The sequence below is a fragment of the Suncus etruscus genome, chromosome 10, assembly GCF_024139225.1.
Source record: "Suncus etruscus isolate mSunEtr1 chromosome 10, mSunEtr1.pri.cur, whole genome shotgun sequence".
NCBI classification, from domain to species: domain Eukaryota; kingdom Metazoa; phylum Chordata; class Mammalia; order Eulipotyphla; family Soricidae; genus Suncus; species Suncus etruscus.
In genome coordinates this window covers 4,466,190-4,483,310 of record NC_064857.1, presented here as the reverse complement: position 1 = coordinate 4,483,310, position 17,121 = coordinate 4,466,190, and the positions used below count along the sequence as shown (strand labels likewise).

General features: G+C 40.5%; 1 protein-coding gene across 1 annotated transcript in view; it reads right to left on the bottom strand.

Annotated features, from left to right (window-relative positions):
• Positions 1-722: 722 nt before the first annotated feature.
• RAD54B (RAD54 homolog B) overlaps positions 723-17,121 on the bottom strand; it is a 31,074-nt gene continuing 14,675 nt past the window's right edge. Inside the window, exons 7-12 of the mRNA XM_049781911.1 lie at positions 11,003-11,293; positions 7,912-8,087; positions 5,551-5,812; positions 3,930-3,996; positions 3,156-3,356; positions 723-960 (exon numbers count right to left, since the gene is read on the bottom strand). Coding sequence (XP_049637868.1) covers positions 743-960; positions 3,156-3,356; positions 3,930-3,996; positions 5,551-5,812; positions 7,912-8,087; positions 11,003-11,293 — 1,215 coding nt within the window. The 3' untranslated portion in view covers positions 723-742. The remainder of the gene's footprint in view (positions 961-3,155; positions 3,357-3,929; positions 3,997-5,550; positions 5,813-7,911; positions 8,088-11,002; positions 11,294-17,121) is intronic.

Below are 17,121 nucleotides of genomic sequence, written 5' to 3'. Positions count from 1 at the left end.
CGCAATAAAACATCGCATTAGTAGGAAAAATATCGCAATAAATCGCATTAAACATTTGCATACCCCGAACAGACATGCTCGGGGTATGCGAATGTTTAATGTGATTTCTTTTCTTATTAATGCTATTTTTATTGTGATTATTCGGTAAATGAATAATCGCGAATACTGCAATATTTGAAGGCTGGCCACAGGCCACAAAATGTTGTACGGAGGGCTGCAAACGGCCCGCAGGCCGCGAGTTTGAAACCCTTGTGCAAGAGCATATGCTATGCGTTCGGGAGGCCAAAATTCAATCTTATACCCATGTGGTTTCCGGAGTACCAGCAGGATTGACCGCCAAGGATCATACCAGGAATAGAGAGACCATGAGCATTGCTGGATGTGGCCCCAAAACTAAAACCAAACAAACCCCAAACTATTATATGAATATAGAAGTAAGTTAATGTCTTAACATTTGAGATTCTATATAAAATTTAAGCTTTCAAATAACTTTGACTAGATATGAAAACTGTACAATTCTGCAACAAATATATTCTGGTAATGTGATTCTAATAGATTTCAAAATTACATTTAATTACTGTATTAATTTATTTATGGGCTCGAGAGATAGTACAGGGGGTAAGGCCCTGAAATGTACTAGGAGTAATCCCTGAGTAACACTGGATATCGCTTCCAAACTAAACAAAAAGACCCAAAGTACAGTTAAAGAGATGCAAGAGGAATATCATTTAATAATCTTTAATTACACAGAAGTCTTTTGGTTAGTTATATTCTGAAAAAAGAATGACACGTTTTCTCGTATTTTTTCAAGAAAAGGATCTGTAAGATTTACATCTTCTCCAGAAAAATGTCTCCATTGTTTCAGCTGAGACATGGACAGAGGTTTCAGGGAGTTAGGTGTCTGGCAGTGTGGACGAAGCGGACAATTTCTGGAGAGAGGTGGTTTTTCCAGAGAATCATCTAGAAGAAATAAAGCAATGAGGCAATCCTTAGCCAGTGACTATCTTTCTTAGACGATACTTTGTTAGGATATAAACAGATTATTTAACAACAAATTCAATTAATTCATTTCTTCTACAAATCCCTATAAAATGTTTCCTACCATTTCAAGAATGATGATTTAAGCACTAGGGAGAAAAATGGCAAAGAAAACCGGACCTGATGTCTGACATCAAGAACCTCATGGCTTAGGCCTGGAAACCTTAAGGGGTGGCACGGTGGTCTGAGAACCTGCCTTGCCAAGTAGTTGATCATGGATTCAGCCCCCAGTTATTGTCCTACATCCACAAAGAGAAATCCAAGAGCCTGCATTGGAGGCTGGTGTGTCTGCTTCCAGCGAACCCTAGGGTTAAATGTGACTTCCAGGGGACAGATAAGTGGACATAGGCACCAAGGAAGGAGGACAGCCCTCTAGTGATCACCATGATCAAGACGTCTTGCCCCTGGCTAACATGAGCATGAACAGTGCAGTGACCCTCAGTGGGTACCACAAACTCTAAGTTTTGAATCTGGACTGAGAGTGTGAGCCCTGGTGAGTGTATCTGCAAGCAACACAACTAAAGGAGAACAATGCTGAGAGGATGCTGTGGCCAAGTATATGGACACTGCAACTTGATATATGCAATTGTGAGTGCCACAATATCACTCACAAGTGGCACAGTGGGAAAAAGTGTACCAGGCAGCAACACTGACAATGCCAATAACAACACAGGGCAGAATGAAGGGGATTAAAAAGATTTTGGGGGTGGGAAGGGCCATACCTGGTGATGTTCAGGGATTACTCCTAGCTTTGCATTCAGAAACTATTCCCAGAGGGCTTGGGGGGGCCACAAGGGATGTTAGGGATTGAACTCAGACCAGCCACATGCCAGGCAAACACCCTTCCTGTTGTGTTATCATTCTGGCCCCAACATAAAGTTCCATTTTGTTTGCTTGCTTTTGGGCAATGGCCAGTGGTGATCAGGGGTTACTCCTGGCTCTACGTTCAGGCATCACTCATAGCAGAGGTTGGAGCACCAGATCAGATGCTGAGATCAAATGGTTTGGTTGTGTGCAAGGCAAACGTCCTAACCACTGTTTTACCCCTCTAGCCCTGATGAAAAAGATTTAAAAAGAACCAGGGTTCAAGAGATAGCACAGTGGATAGGGCATTTGCCTTGCACAATGCTGAACCTGGTTCAATCCCCGACATCCATATGGTCCCCTGAGCCAGCCAGGATTAATTTTTAAGCACAGAACAAAGAGCAACCCCTGAACACTGCCGGGTATGGCCAAAAAATCTAGAATAAAATTAAAATTAAAAGAACCATATGGTTTAATGAGGAAAACAAACATTAAGGATGTTATTTTTGCAGAGATAGTCTATAGGGCCATAGTCCTTACTTCTACAGTCAGATGTTTACATATTCAGAAAAAAATTGGAAACTACTGTGACAGCATACCATCAAAAAATTCATTGAACTCATTAATATTCTGGCCAATTGATAAGAATACACATAAAATGGGTTAAAATAAGTTCTAGTGATAAATTTGCAATAAATTAGGTATGGCCTTATGCCACAAATAAACTTACTGCAAATTTATAAAGGAAAAATTTTTGGGTCTAAAGCTTTCTAGATTTCAAAAATGAAGAGAAAGGACTGAGGTTGGGGTTCTACATTACAAACAGAGGTAGGGGGTGCCGTACATAACATATGCGGAGAAGGTGAACTTCTATTTTAGGGTATGGGTAGGAGGATGGACACACAGCTATATTCCTGCCTCTGTGCTACGGGATTACTCCTAGTGGGAACTGGGGGTGGGGACCCGATGCAGCGCTGGGGATTGAATCTGTGCGAGGCAAGTGTTTGAATGGCCTAGTTCACTAGGCTTAATGCTGAGCCTCTTTACCAAAATGTGAAAAATGAGAAGTCAAGACAGAAGCAGATGAAGAAAGATCAAGTATTCCAGGAGAAGGACATAGAAGCACTGTAAAAGGGAAGAGACTGTGGAAAAGCTGAGAGAACAGAGAGGAACTAGTTTCTACCAGAAACTAGAGGACAAAGGCCAACAAACAAAACCAGCAAGTTGATATTCTGGGCCTCTTAAGTATTTCTTACTACTAGAAAGAGATGCATTAATTTTTCCAGAGCAACAGAATTAAAAACACAACTCACCTGTATGATCTTTTTCTTCTGTACAATCACAGTCAAGGAGGTCATGAGTCACACAAAGTGAAGTCTCATGAAGTGTGAACAAATCTTTAAGATCCTCTACTGAAAACTGAATATGGTCGGAAGTCTTGGTTAGGTCTACAACAGTCCCAGAAAGACCTTGCTTACTGATCTGTCTTTGGTAGATCTTTTCTTCTATTGTACCTTGGAGAAAAGAAAAAATTCATTATATTTCTTTTCTGCTCTTTGTGTGTTAGTTTTGTAAGACAAGAAATATTTATTAGGGGCACAGCGATAGGGCATTTGCCTTGCACACAGCCGACCTGGGACAAACCCAGGATCTATTCCTGGCATTCCATATAGTCCCTTGAGCTTGCCAGGAGCAATTTCTGAGCACAAAGCCAAGAATAAGCCCCCTAAATGTTTCCAGGTATGGCCAAAACACCCCCCCCCAAAAAAACCAAACAACCAAACCCAAAAAATTATTAGCATAATAACAAAAAATAAGACTTCTTGAGGTTATGTATCAGTACTGTAGGACATTTGCCTTGTGCATGATCAAGCTAATTTGCAGCATCTCACATGGTTCCCCAAGCACAGCCAGGAGTGATTCCTGAGTGAAGAGCCCAGAGTAAATCCTGAGCATCACCCTCAAAACAAACCCCCTCCAAAAAGGAAGACCAGAATCACAAACTTCTTGGCAATGAAGTACAAATTAGCTTTTGTTGGGGGAGGGGACTCAACATTTATTCATCTATTGTCATTCTGGAAAGTTACCTGTGGTTAGGAGTCTGTAAATATACACAGGATGTTTCTGACCATCTCTCCAGACTCTAGACATTGCCTAAAGAAAATAAATAAGAATTCTGACAGCACAGTAGGATCTGATAACAGCTCTCTTCAATTTAAGTGATGTCATTGAAACAAGCATTAGAAATTCTAGATATGAGGAAACAGAGAAATAGCACAGCTGGAAGGAATCTTGACTTGCACATGGCTGACCTGGGTTCAATTCCTGGGCCCCACAGAGTCCCGAATCTATCAGGAGTTAACCCTGAGCAGAGAGCCAGAAATAAGCCCTGAGTATTATGAGTGGTCAGAAAGATAAATTCCAAATTTTACTTATAAACAAAGCTGCCTGGGCATGGAAGTTTTCTGCCCACTCCCAGGAGCTGATCATTCATCCTTAGGAGCTACTAGGACCCCGGAATCAGTTCCTAATGGATGCCTGTCATTTCAAAATCCATCAACTGTACTGTCAAGTAAATAGTTACTTGTTCAGAACCTAAGTATAGCAAAAAAAAAAAAAGTCCGTTTTCAACTTGTTTCTGAAGATGATGTTTAAATCCTGGGAATGGCAAACCTAACTAGAAATAACCTGGGCCATAGCCTCTCCCAGAGAGCTGTCCTGTGGAAGTGGACCACACTAAGCTGTTCATGCTGACCGTTTAAGAATTGCCCTTGGTTCATGAAGTATTAATTGACCTCTGGACAGGCTGAAGACTGAGCAATTAATAATCAAATTGGCACTTTGTGTCTACACATGCAGCCTCATAAACTCAGGGCAGTAAGGAACCTCTCAGGTTGACTGACATTACTGGTGTGGACCACCATAAATGGTGGCATCTCTATACCTCTTGCGGAAGGACCATAGAAGCTGAGACCTGGTCTCTTCTGAAGTGTGCCCTAAGTTCCTTTAATCTTGGCTGATGCTATCGTGCAACCTAGTATGGAATAATCGTAACTCAGAAGATGTAGTCTTTGCTCAGAAGGACTAGACCTAAGGGTTGTCTTGGGATCCTTGGAGTTCTCTAACAATAATATAAATTAAGGTGCAAGCATTTCAAAATACATAAAGATTTATATTCTAAAGAAAACAAAAGATGGGACCGGAGAGATAGCATGGAGGTAAGGCATTTGCCTTTCATGCAGAAAGACGGTGGTTCGAATCCCGCATCCCATATGGTCCCCCAAGCCTGCCAGGAGCGATTTCTGAGCATAGAGCCAGGAGGAACCCCTGAGTGCTGCTGGGTGTGACCCCCCCCAAAAAAAAACAAAACAAAGAAAACAAAAGATGACTATCTGACTAAAAATTGTTTCAACTAGATAACTGTTTCATAAATAAGTTAATTTTTTTAAAATAGGGACTATTTCCAGCAAGAATAGCAGTGCTGGGGATGGAGTTTTCCTCTGTAAAAGAGTGCTACTGATATCCACATTGGAAGGATTATTATGAAAATTAAGCAGATGACAGCACCCAGCAGAATACCTGCCCCAAACAGGGGTGCAGTATGCAGCAGTTCTTATAGATCATAGATCATAGTCATTTCCTATTCCCAGTGGTACAATAGCCCAAGTAGACATTCAGTGTTTACTTAATGCATATGAACACCCTTACCTGAATATCAGTGGCTGGATTCCAGTCAATATCATAGAGAATTAAGTGAGATCCTCCGGTAAGGTTAAGTCCCACACCACCAGCTTTTGAACTCAGCAAAAAGATAAAGTCAGAAGAGTATTTACTATTGAAGCCATCGACAATCTGCTGCCTTTGAGAGACCGGTGTTTGCCCATCAAGTCTTGTGAAAGCATATTCATGCCGTTTGCAGACTTCTTGTAAAATATTCAATGTTTGAGTGTAGTTGGATACCAATACCACTCTGTTGGGCAAAAGAAAAGAGTACATAATGCATACAGCTTTTATATACTGTGTAGTGCAATAAGATAGAAGGTGCTATTGTATCTGACATTTATAATACAGTTACAATACACAACTGAAGTACCAAATTAGCAGAGAGGAAAGGAAAGGCTCCACATGCTCTAGCCTATCCTGGGGAAAAACAGGTCTGGAGGAAGAAAGGCTGCTGCAGAAGGCATTCCAAACCAGGCTGAGGGTGAGCCTCACGTAGTCCAGCAACTTTCTGTCTCATCAAGCTAGAGAGAGCTGCCTGCCAGAACTGCCAGTTTCATGGAGTACAGAGACCACCTCTGGGTATAAGGGGGAGTACTGCCTGGTATGCTTGAGACATGTAAACCAAAATGCTAAGTAGGAAAATCTGTTTTGGGTGAAACCAAGTTGTAAACAAACAGGAATGATCTTTGTTTTACATAAATCTGAGTTGTAAATTGTGAGCCAACAGGAAATATCACAGTAATATTATTAATATTGATAGAATATGTAACAATGGCCTTTATAATTAAAATATAGGTTCTCCTTCAAATTCAATAGTACTTTTTTTTAGGGGCCATAGTGATAGCATAGTGGGTAGGACATTTGCCTTGTATGCGGATGACCAGGGTTCAATCCTCAGTATCCTGTATGATCCCCAAGTCTGCCAAGAGTGAGCACAGAGCCAGAAATAATCCCTGAGCACCCCAGGGTATGGTGTGGCCAATCCACCCCCCCAAAAAAGACAAATTCAATATACAGTTTTTTGGTGGGGGGAGGGAAGATTCCAAGTAGATTTAGAGGCCTTGGGGGGCCCTAAGAGATTCTTGATACATTGGTCAGTGGTTCAATGCAAGATCCAAAGGTCCAGGGATATGGTACTAAACAGATCTTGCCTAAGAGTACAAGGAAATAGTGTGTGAGTACAGGGGGGTTCAAGACTGCACCCAGTGATGCTAAAGTGACCCAGTAGTAAAAGAAAGGTACACATCTCGCATTTAGAGATAGCTGCATACAAGACTTGCACCTTAACCTATATACTATCTCATTGGCCTTTCAAAGTCTTTTTGTTGTTGTTTTTTTACTTTTGTTTTTGTTTTTGTTTTTTGGGCCACCCCCAGTGATGCTCAGGGGTTGCTCCTGGCTCTGCTCTCAGAAATCGCTCCTGGCTTGGGGGACCATATGGGACACCGGGGGATCAAACTGTGGTCCATCCTAGGCCAGCAAGGTAAACGCCTTACCGCTCTGTGCCACTGCTCCAAGCCCTGTTTTCTTACTTTTTTGTGAAGACTTACGCCTAGCTCTACACTCAGGGATAACTCCTGACATGTTCAAGGGACCACATATGGTCCCTTTATTGTAAGGCAAACACCCTACGGGCTGTAATAACTCTCCAGATCCTCAAATTCTATTTTAAAGTCAATATCTTTACATTTTAATTTCCTTTTTTACTTCTCCAAAGTTACCTTAAAAATAACATTTGGGAGACTAGAGAGATAATACAGAAGTTAAAACATTTGCCTAATATTAGGCCAAAATTGATTTTATCCCCGTACCTGAGCAAAGCCCGGTGTGATCCCTAAGTATGGCTGGATGTAGTTCACCCACTCACTCCCCCCCAAAATAACCCAAATCTCTAGCATTAAATAAGTAAGAAATCTGTCTGCACATAGTAAATCTGGGTTCAATCCCCAGCTTCCCATATGGTCCTCGAGCCCTGCCAGGAGTGATCCCGGAGTATAGAGCCAATAGAAATTCAGAAGCATCACTGGGTGTGACCCCCAAATAAAAATTTAAAAAATTTAAAGGAGGTGCTTAGGGGAAAAAGAGTACATTGTAAGTAAGCCACTTCTACAAGAACTGACCAGCAGTAAGCAGGAAGGACAATTATCTTGCATGCAGCCAGCCTGGGTTCAATCCCTGATGCCCATGTGGTCCGAGTCCAGCCAGAAGTACGCCCTGTTCATCGCTCGCCATGCGCCCCCCAATGAAAACCCCAAACCCACAAAACGAAACAGGATGATAAATCCCAGAACCTCAACCAGTTAAAAAAAATAGCTTAAAAATGAATAAATAAAACGGACCGCTTACTTTTCAGTGGGCCGAAGTGTGTGGATCACTTGTAGGAGCCTTGTAAGCACCTGCAACTTCCCCGACTCCTTCTCGCTGAGCCCGTGAGGATCGTAACTGGACGGGAACACAGTCTTCAAGCCTTCATACAGACCCCTTTCTTCACTGTCATTCCCTGTGAGGCTGCCTTCTTTGTCCTATTCAGAAGAGTGAACAATGCTAAGACAGTTGGGGGTTCCAATAAAGGGTACCTGGAAAGACCCAAGCAAACTGTTGCATGCATATTTATGCACATACATTTTGCACACACACGAATATAGCTCTCATTTGGGCCATTTCCTATTGATGCTTTAGCTATGATATTAGAATAAAGGCTTTTGTCATCTATATAAAGTCAGACTATAAACTATGCATCATATAAGAAGCATGTGTGACTACACTACTAGTGTTTAGTACATTCTAGATCATCATAAAATCTCCCTTTTAAGGAGTAATTCGTGGCTTCTATTTTTGTTGGGCATCATGTCCAAAGGATTTAAGATGTTTTCACTATATATAGGATCTGTTTGTTTAAAACTCGCCTAACAAATCGTTTTAATCCTGTCTACTGTAATTACAGGAAGACGACGCCTATCATAAACTATATAAATATAACTCATTGTAGAATAAACGTGAAGAATTTTCACAAAACATTCCATTTTCTTAAGTGTATGATTAATGACCTCAAGTAGAATGTAACACCCATAGATTTCCTCTTATTCTGTTTATAAATAATGATGCTATTTAGAGAAAAAAGTTTTCTATTTTATAAAACAAAAATTGTTATCAAAAAACTGTCAAAAGGGGGCCAGAACAATAGTACAGCACGTAGGGCATTTGGCTTGCATGAGGCTGACCCAGGTTCAATCCCTGGTACTCTGTATGTTACCTTGGGCCTGCCACCAGGAGTGATTAATCAGTGCAAAGCAGTTAAGTCCTGAGCACAGAGTTAGGAGTAAACATGAGCACAGTCAGGTGAAGGTCAAAAAATGAAAAAGAACAAAGAAAACATAAGATCACCATGGTTAAACTTAACTTTAGCTGACTACTCTGCTGCATACTGATCCCAAGGGCTGAATTTCAAATATCAGGCCAATATTTCAGGAATGGTCTCTGAAGCTCCTAGTAGCATTGAAGAAGTCCCTTAAAAACATTCATAAGGGCCGGAGAGATAGCATGGAGTAGGGCGCTGCCTTGCATGCAGAAGGACAGTGGTTTGAATCCCAACATCCCATATGTCCCCCCCTTGACCCTCCAAAAAATAAAAAAATTCATAAAACGCAAAAATAAAACAAAAATTTGTTTGAAAACGTGCACAATCCCCAAGTAGACACCTCTCCAAAGACATACAGGCCCATACACGGTATGCAAACAATAAATCAAAGAGATATAAGCACCTTGTGTCTACACAGCATTATTTACACTAGCCAACAGAAACAAATGACTGCCCATCAAGAGATGAATGGATAAAGAAGATGTGGTATAAATACACAATGGAAAACTACTCAAAATGATCTGCCATTTTCTAAATGGACAGAACAAAAAACAATGTGTTTAGTAAAAAAAAAAAAGACATCTGATGGAGAAAGACAAGTTTCACCTAAGTTCACTTCAATCTGGTATAGGAATAAACAAAGCAAATGAACGAGCTAACTACATAAAACAGGAGCTTCTCAACTACAAGAACAAAATGATGGCTACCACTTGAAAGTGGTCTGTCACATGTCATGAATGTTAAATGGCAACCAAGTCAAACTCTTAGGTGCAGAATACTGGTGCTTGAGCATCATGCAGCCCAAATAAACGTACAAGGCTGTGCAGGGGCCAAAGTATTAGTACAGAAGGTAGTTTGTTTGCCTTGCAAAATTGACTCGGGTTTGATCTCCAGCATCCCATATGGTCTCCTGAGCACCTCAAGAGCCAAGAGTAACCCCTGAGCATAGCCAGGTGGGTGAACCAAAATCCAAAAAAATATATAAGCATGGGCCCAAGATACAGCACAGCGGTAGGGCGTTTGCCTTGCAAGCAGCTGATCCAAGACAGATAGTGGTTGAAATCCGGTCATCCCATATGGTCCCCCGTGTTTGCTAGGAGTGATATCTGAGTGCAGAGTCAGGAGTAACCCCTGAGTGCTGCCAGGTGTGACCCAAAACCAAAAAAAACAAAAAAGATAAAAAAAACTAACAATAACAAAAAACTTCAATTTTCTCTGGCTGGAGAATTTTATTTTTTTTACTTTTTTGTTTTGGGCAGCACTCAGGAATAACTCCTGCTCTGTGCTCAGAAATCACTCCTGGCAGGCATGGGGGAACCATGTGGGATGCCGGGATTCGAGCTAACATCAGTACTGGGGCAGCCGCTTGCAAGGCAAATACCCTACCTCTGTGCTATCTCTCCAGCCCCATATTTTTTTTTTTACTTTTATATTGAATTCCTAACTGCAGAACTATCAGGGAACAAAGCATACTCAATTTTAAGGCTAGTGATTAATATTCTAAACTATCTGCCAGCCATAGCAATTTACAGTCTAACTTGGAGTTGATTATTTTGTTTTTTATAATTTTCTGAATTTTATCAATTTTGTTCAATAATCATGTATCACTTCTTAAAGAGTAAATTAAATTTTCTCTGACAGCAAATAGTGTTAGCAGAAAAAGAAATTGGATTTATTAATCTAATGGTGGATTATAGGGCCAGAGATAGTATAGCAGATAGGGTGCTTGTCTTGCACTTGGCCAATCTGAATTTGATACCCAGCACCATAGTCCTAGAGCACTAAATCACTCCTGACTAGGAAGGAGTGAGGAAGGGAAGGAGAGAGGGATGGTGGGGGAGGGAGGAAAGAAGGATGACAAAGTATAGAGTAGGTGCCAAACAGTATGAGACATAACCCAGTGCCTATAACCTATTTCATTTTCAGCTCAGCTTTTGATATGAACAGGTTCCAAAGAAGTAGAAGGCTAGAAAAGCTCTATGAGAAGACCCTAAAGTTTCTGGAAAATCCCAAAATGCAATATATCAGTTGAACTGCTCAGTTAGCCTCACAAGGCACAAAACTCTGAAGTCTACTTACCTTTATAAAGTTGAACAAAAGACAGGGGTGATTGCACAGTTTTTTAAGAGCACTTATACATATCAGATGAGAACTATTTTCCATCAGCCCTTGAAGACAGAATTGGACAGTCTGGGAACTCAACAGTTTCTGGTAGAGCTCGATCTGTAGTGTGCTTGGTCGGCAAAAGATGACATTTTCTATTTTAGGTGGGAGATATTTATTTATGACTTCCTGGGTTCTTCTAAGGATAAAGAGTCTGGTAATTCGAGTAAGTTCAATTGCTCTTTTTTCTCCCAACTTCTTTTCTTCCTAAGGAAAACAACATACTTTAAAGTGACAAGACAAAACCACTCATGCTTAAAATGAGTACCAGACAATTTAAAATAGTGAACATTTACTAATTGCCTTCCTTCTATTTTTATTGGTTTGTTTTTGTCTTTTGGACCACACCCAGCTCTGTGCCAGGCAACCCCGTTGCCCACTGTACTATTTGTCAGACCCTCCTTTATAATTTTTTTAACAAGAGAAATAAAATAAGAGTTTGAAGTAGAAAAACCATCACCTCTTTAAATCAACATTAGGTGAAATCAGTCTCCTTGTTAATTTTGCTATTGTCAATAATCAATGAGGAAAATAATTATTTTGGAAGAATTTTTGGGAAGAAGTAGGGAGGTCTCTTAAATTGTTCTGTTCCAGTGGTGCTGGAGATTATGGGGACTGGACCATGTAGAACCTGAAACTGAACTAGGGTTAGCTGTGGCAAGATTTACACCTTAATCCTTATACAATCTCTCCAGCCTCTGAAAGGGAACTCACATGTGAAGAATAGTGGCCTATAGTCTTCAAACATCACCAAACAACTAATATTGAAAAAGCACTCTTAAAACCATTACATACTGGTTCAATACCTGGCACTGCATATGATCCCCTGAGCACCATCAAAGTTACTACGAAGCATAAAGCCAAGAATAGCAACCAGTTGTGGTCCAAATCCCTCTCCTTCCTGCCCCTATCCTCAAAAGCATCAGCAAAAGAACCAAATTCTTGAGAGAAAGTTATTTTGATAAGCTAATGATCCTAAAACTAAACCTACATAAAACTATTGCAAAAGGCACAGCTAATCCTTTCAAAATCATATATGTGATTCAAAATACAGAATGAGCATATCTCTTAAAAACCTTATGAGGATATAAAACTTTGTGGTAATGTTTAAAATTGATCACATATTAATATGAATATTTCAGAAAGCTCATGTAAAAATTTAAGTAACTTTAGTGAACTAGAAACCATCACAATTGTTAAGAATATTACATATATGAAACTTTCAAGTCTTTTTTTTTGTATTAATATGCAAATCTAGTTAGTGTTTCATTTTTATTTGTAATAAAAGCAGGATCTGGGCCAGAGAAATAACACAAGGACTAAGATGTTTACTATGTCATTGGATCCAAACTACAAAAACCAAACACTAAAAGTGACCCTGTCAACGAGGTAGGCTGGGGGATGGAAATGAAACTGGGGACACAGGTAGAAAGACACTGACCCCCAAAAGGACAAAATCTTAAATTTTTTGTTTGTTTGTTTGGTTTTGGTTTTTGGGGGGACCATACCTGATGACACTCAGAGGTTACTCTTGGCTATGCACTCAGAAATCACTCCTGGCTTGGGGGAATATATGGGATGCCGGACATGGAACCATGGTTAGCATGTGCAAGGCAGATGCCCTACCACTTGCGCCATCACTCCGGCCCCAAATTTTAATATTTTTAAAAAAAATAAAAAGGCTATTTGTCCCGCATGCAGCCAACTCATATCTGATCCCTGAGCAGTGCTAAAGACAATCCCCAAACACAGAGTCAGGAAAAATCTCCCAGCACCACTAAGTGTATCTCAAATAAAACTCCCACCCTTCAAAAAAGAAAATGAAAGTATCAAGATTTCAAACTATATTACTCTCTATGGGAGTAAGAGATTGATTCAACCTACCTTTGGACTCCTTTGAATCAGCACTTAATATATGACCCACTTCAAGGTATTTATTATGTTGGGAAAGAAATGCTTTCATATTTATTCTTTTAATTTTTATATGTTGAGCTCATTTGAAATATATTTTTATTAATTGTTTGAAATAAAACCAAGCTTTTATTCAGAAATCCAGAGGAAGGGATGAAAGGGGGAGAGAGGGAGGGGGATAAAAGTAACACACTCAAGAGAGAGCATGGGTTTCTCCAAAGATAGAGAGTCCTAGTACTCATGCATGTGCCTGGGATAGCAACACACATGTGCATAGCACTGACACATGGGCCCAGACTGAGCACATGTGTTCCTCTTTTATTAATTCTTCAGAAATAGCTAAGTTATTATCTACTGTTATTTACAATAGCATTAATGATACATACATCATTCCAACACCAGACTCAACACCTGTGTACCCACCTCACTCCTCTAAGGCCCCCAATTTCACCCCACAACTATATCCTACTAGTGATATGAATCAATCCTCCCATTGTGTTGCCACTGGCCTTTTGTTGCTAACTTGCTGTGTACCTTTAAGACCCACATATGAATGAGGTCATTCAGTCTCTTGCCCTTTCATTCTGATGGACTTTACTCAGCATGATGATATCCTCTAGTTCAATCCATGTCACAGCAAGTTGCCTGATTTTGTTCTTTCTTAGAGTTGCATGGTATTCTATTGTGTAATATACCATGAATTCCTGATCCATTTATCCATAGTTGGACTTCTGGGTTGTCCTCATTATTTTGGCTATTGTAGTAAGCACTGTGATGAATGTAGGTTATGACTATATATTTGTTTGAATTAATTTTTTGTGTTTTAAGGGTAGATGCCAAGAAGTAATGTAATGCTGCTGGGTCATGTGAGAGTTCTATTTTTAAGAAATCTCCATATCGCTTTTCACAGAGGCTGAATCAAATGACATTGCTACCAAGAGTGAATTAGGTTTCCTTTCTCACCACAACCCTCAAACACAGGATGCTTCAGACTTTTTGGTATGTGCCATTCTCAATGGCAAGAGATGGTGTCTCATTTTGATTTGGTTTTCCCTAAACATGAGTGGTGATGAGTACTTCTGCATACGGATACTGGCCATCAGTATGTCTTTGGGGAAGTGTCTATTCATCTCTTTCCTTGTTTGACTGAGGCTGCTGCATTTTGTGTGTGTGTGTGTTACTGTTACGTTTTTAAATACTTTATAAATCCTGGATATTCACCCGATGTAATTATGATGCATATATTTTCTCCCATTCAGTAGGTGTTTTTTAAATTTTCGCTTGAGTTATTTTTTTCTATAAGAAACATTTTAATTAGAACTAGTTTCGCTTGTTTATTTATGTTGTCTTTACCTCTGTGGTCAATGATTTGTTTTTAAATAAAATAACATGGAAATTTGCCATGTTTATAAATATTTGCATAAAAACCAGGCTTTAGTATTTATCCTTGGGAAATGCTTGATAAATAATGGTTGACTGAATATCCTATTAATTCTAGGACATTCGTGCTCAATTTGGGCAGCACATAATAGTCTTTTTTTCTACTTTAACTTCTCTCACACAAAATACTTTATTCAATCCTCAGCAGTAAATAGAGTCCTCTATGCACTGCAGAGAGAAGCCTTGGAAGGATCCCCACCCCACCCAGCACCACTGGGACAATGATTGGACACCCAGTGATGCTCAGGGGTTACTCCTGGCTATGCACTCAAAAGTCACTCCTGGCAGGCTCAGGGAACCATTTGGGATGCCAGATTCAAACCATCGTCGGTCCTGGACCAGCTACATTCAAGCGTTGTGCTACCTCTCTGGCCCCAAGTTTTTCCTTTTAGGGAAAATTTTTTTATTTTTTGCCCAGTGGTGCGATGTGGTTTGGACCATAGTTAGTGGTGCTCAGAACTTACTCCTGGCTCTGAGCTCAGAAATTGTTGGATTTTAGGGGAGGATATATTGGGGTGGGAGGTGAGGAATCAAACCTAGCTATATACAAGGCAAGGACTCGATTCACTGTATTGTCTCTCCCATCTCTAGGTAAGATTTTCCAAACACCAAACTATCTTCCAACTGTACTAGTGTCTCTTCCTTCTCTCATCCTCATTTACTATTACTTATGTGAATTTACCCAACTAAAACCTAACGGAAAGTTCAAGATACTTCATTGCGGGACCGGCGAGATAGCATGGAGGTAAGGCTTTTGCGTTACATACAGAAAGTCGGTGGTTCAAATCCCGGCATCCCATATGGTCTCCCCAGCCTGCCAGGAGCGATTTCTGAGCCTAGAGCCAGAAGTAACTCCTAAGCGCTGCCGGGTGTGCCCCAAAAAACAAACAAAAAAGATACTTCTTTGCTATTTGGTTTACTTTTCACTCCACCCACTTCCCGGTCCCCCAATACAGGTCACTCCTGGAAATGCTCAGTCTGATGATGTGGGCTGACAAGTAAAGTGCTGGGAACTAGCAGAGCCACCTCAGCAACAGTGAATGTCTAATTCTGCCAGCCTCTAGGGTGCCAACATTGAGTTGTCAACATCTAGTAACACCATGCAGTGCCAGGGATGATTTCACCTTTGTTCTATCTGCTTGACTTTTTTCAATAGTTGTAAGAATAATATTTGATTTGGTGGACGTAAGTGATGGTACAGTGAGTAGGACACCTGTAGATAGGGCACAGGGTTCAATCCCAACATCCCACAGAATCCCTAAGCCCTGCCTGACAGGATCACTCACTCCTGAGTGATCTCTGAGCAAACAGCCAGGAGAAAGCCCTTAACATTGTTGGGTGGCCCAAAAACAAAAAAAAACAAAACTTTTTTGTGTGCTAAATACTGTCAATATTTTGTGTGTGGGAGTGGGGGCTTCTCAGTTGGTACTTAGGAGACGCAGGCCCTGCTTGGCAATTCTGGCCACTGAGCTAGCAGTTCAGTGCAAGAGCCTAAAACTGTGGTGCTGTTCTGCTCCTGAGTACAGGGATAATCTGGACCACCTTAGTGGTGCTCAGGGGCTCCAAGGTCAAACCCAGTGGAACGTTGGAGACCATAGTAGTGCTGGGGATCAAAGCTGGATTAGCAAAAATGAAGGAATAGGCTTTAAATCTTATACTATTTCTCTGATCCCTATTTTTTTTTTTTTTTTGGTTTGGGACCATATCCAGGGATGCTCAGAACTTATTCCTGATGGTACTAAGGAGACAATATGTGATACTGGGTATCAAACCAGGGTCCGCCACTGTCAAGTCCACCACTTAACCCCTGTAACTTTCTCTCTGGTTCTAGGCTTTCACTTTTTAACTTATGCATTTCTTTCCTTTCAACTTCATACACATATGCAAACATACTATTTAATTCAGTCATATTCCTAACCCCTAACATGATGCCATTTTCTAAAACAAGGAATGCAGGACAAGTTGAAGAATTATGAGAAAATAAAGAATTCACTGTATTAATGTAATCTTTCCTAAATTAAACGAATATCCGGGCCTGGAGAGATAGCATGGAGGTAAGGCATTTGCCTTTCATGCAGGAGGTCATCGGTTCGAATCCTGGCATCCCATATGGTCCCCCGTGCCTGCCAGGAGCAATTTCTGAGCCTGGAGCCAGAAATAACTCCTGAACACTGCCGGGTGTGACCTAAAAAAACAAAAAAACAAAAACAAAAACAAAAAAAGAATACCCCTAAGTAAGAAGACTTTCCTAGACATAATGTCCTCTTTCTATTAATATATTTATTTAAACACCTTGATTACAAATATGATTGCAGTTGGGTTTCAGTCATGTAAAGAACACCCACCTTCACCAGTGCAACATCCCCATCACCAATGTCCCAAATCTCCCTCTTCCCCATCCCACCCCCGCCTGTACTCTAAACAGGCTTTCTACTTTCCTCATTCATTCACATTGTTATGATAGTTCTCAGTGTAATTATTTCTCTAACTGCACTCATCACTCTGTAGTGAGCTTCAGGTCATGAGCTGGACCTTCCAGCCCTCCTCTCTTCTGTCTCTGAGAATTATTTTTTTTTTTTTTTTTTTTTTTTTTTTTTGGTTTTTGGGCCACACCCGTTTGACGCTCAGGGGTTACTCCTGGCTATGTGCTCAGAAATCGCCCCTGGCTTGGGGGAACCATATGG